Source organism: Helianthus annuus, chromosome 7 (assembly GCF_002127325.2).
Source record: "Helianthus annuus cultivar XRQ/B chromosome 7, HanXRQr2.0-SUNRISE, whole genome shotgun sequence".
NCBI lineage: Eukaryota > Viridiplantae > Streptophyta > Magnoliopsida > Asterales > Asteraceae > Helianthus > Helianthus annuus.
The window spans coordinates 13267167-13269505 of record NC_035439.2 but is presented as its reverse complement, the minus strand read 5'-3'; the positions used below and the strand labels follow the sequence as shown (position 1 = coordinate 13269505).

At 38.4% G+C, this 2339-nt stretch overlaps 1 protein-coding gene across 2 annotated transcripts; it reads right to left on the bottom strand.

Moving 5' to 3' along the window:
- Window positions 1-1120: 1120 nt before the first annotated feature.
- LOC110866212 (apoptosis inhibitor 5-like protein API5) lies at window positions 1121-2063 on the bottom strand. Of its 2 annotated transcripts, XM_022115484.2 has the most exons (3): window positions 1676-2063; window positions 1432-1596; window positions 1121-1314 (listed from the first exon to the last, which is right to left on the bottom strand). In XM_022115484.2, exons 1-3 carry the CDS (start codon window positions 1760-1762, stop codon window positions 1309-1311), a joined length of 258 nt encoding a protein of 85 aa, XP_021971176.1. In that variant the 5' UTR covers window positions 1763-2063; the 3' UTR covers window positions 1121-1308. The 2 variants fall into 2 exon arrangements, with proteins under 2 accessions (XP_021971176.1, XP_021971175.1); XM_022115483.2 differs by having other exon boundaries at window positions 1121-1596.
- Between the last annotated feature and the right edge of the window lie 276 nt (window positions 2064-2339).

Below are 2339 nucleotides of genomic sequence, written 5' to 3'. Positions count from 1 at the left end.
CTCTATCCTTATATTAAAAACCAAAGTCAATTAATAATAATTTTATTAAAATTAAAATAACATCATCAAGGGAGGTGCAAATAGTATCGGGTACTGGTACCGATATCAAATTTATCAAACCGGGTATCTTTTCGGTACCGGTACCAAATTTACCAAATCGGGTATATTTTCGGTACCGAATTGGTACCGACTTTTGACATTTTCGGTATCGGTTCGGCACCGGCATTCACTGGTTTTTACTCTCAAATACGGTACTGTACCAGTACCGACCGGTACCGAACCGTACCGTACTAGGTATCTTCGGTACCGGTACCGGTACCCACTTTTGGGGATTTTTGGTAACGGTATTTTCGGTACCGGTTGTTACCGAGCTCATCAAATCCTGTAGCAACATAGCAACGGAAGTAATTGCACCGTTTCGATTACTTTTCATACACAACCCAATGAATAGTAACATCATCAAGGGGATAAGCAAATGGTATCGGGTACTCCAAATTCGGGAGTCAAAATGTTTTATAAAACGTTCTTGGTGGAAAAAAATGTGAATGAAAGTACCGGGTATATTTTCCGTACTGAATCGGTACCGATTTTTGACATTTTCGGTATCGGTTCGGCACCGGTATTCAACGGTTTTTACCCTCAAATACCGATACCGTACCAGGTATATTCGGTGCTGGTATCCACTTTTAGGGATTTTCAATAACGGCATTTTCGGTACCGGTTGGTACCAAGCTCATCAAATCCTGTAGCAATGTAGCAACGCAAGCAATTCCCGTTTAGATTACTTTTCATGCACACTGTAAGTAAACTGTATTTTGTTTGAATGAGGTTTCATATACACATCAACTTATTTTGTTTTCTTTTTGGGTAAATTACTTTTTGAGTCCCTGTGTTTTATAGGTTTTAACCACTTGAGTCCAAAAACAAAAAGTTTAACGACCTGAGTCCCTATAAGCATTTTCTTTAACCATTTGAGTCCAAATTTCTAACTCCATCCACCAAGTTTGTTAACTACAAGGGTAATTTAGTCATTTACACACAAAGTACAAGTCTTATATGCACAAGAGTATAAGGAACAAGTCTTTAATACATAAATACTTTAATATTATATATAAAATAAATTGTATATATTGTTATACACACCTTCACACACCTGTCCATCCCTCATCTCTTTCTCTCTACCCCTACCATCACCATTAACACCACTGCACCACCACCATCCCCACGACATCCTTCACACTATCGTGAGTTCTTATACAAACGAACACCAACTCTATGTACTAGATCACCACTATCCATATTAGTGTTTCAATTCTGTAATTCATCAAATACACAGGTTACTCTTGTAAAGTATTGTAAATTACTAAATTGTTACTTTATCCACCGATTAACAACAACTCCTAATTCAACTTTATAAACAAAAGTACTAACCCCAAGCACTTCTGCTTCACACAAATCCAAATGAGCATCAACTGCAGGTCCTGACAACCCAGGGAAGAACTTGAAAAACCTCGGAATCAATTGAGCGGCTAACTGCCTCGCCTTTACACTCCGACTTTTTGCAGCCTTAATGATACTATTGTAATCCTCCACATTCTACATAACAATAACAACATAAAACCCTAATTTCTCAAAACTAATTAACCAAACCCTAGAAATGCAAATCATTGCATACCTGAGACTTGTCTTTGGCTTCGCTGAGTCGTTTGCCGTAAACGTAGAGCTTTTCAATGTCGTTAACGTCACTGGAAGCATCCGCCATTATTGCTGATAACGAGACTGGTTCAATACGAGTTTATCCGCCATTATTCCTGACCTAAAAGATTGAAACTTTTGAAGATTTCTGAAGAACCCTAATCAATCTTGACTCTATGATGTGCTCGGAATACAAATCGGAGCCGATACGGTGGAGATCAAGGCGGCGTACCGGAGATTAGCCAGAGTTTGCATCCTGGTGGTCCGACGCTGACGATGGTGACTGTGCTGGAGGTTTGTGGTTGTGGTGGTGGTTAGTGACGGATGTGGTTGTGACTGTGGTGGTGACGGTGGTGGTGTGGTGGTGTGGTGGTGGGGGATGCAGATGTTCTTGAGAGATAAAGAAAGTTCAGAGATAAAAAGGTGAAAGAGATAAGAGGAGAGGGATATTTAAGAGGGAGAGAGAGAAAATCTAATAATAATTTAGTTTTTTTTTTATTTTTAACTATAAGGGTATTTTAGTCATTTAATAATACTTAACTAAAAAATTCTAACAATGTTAGAAATTTGGACTTAAATGGTTAAAAAAATTGTTTATGGGGACTCAGGTCGTTAAACTTTTTACTTTTGGACTCAAGTGGTTA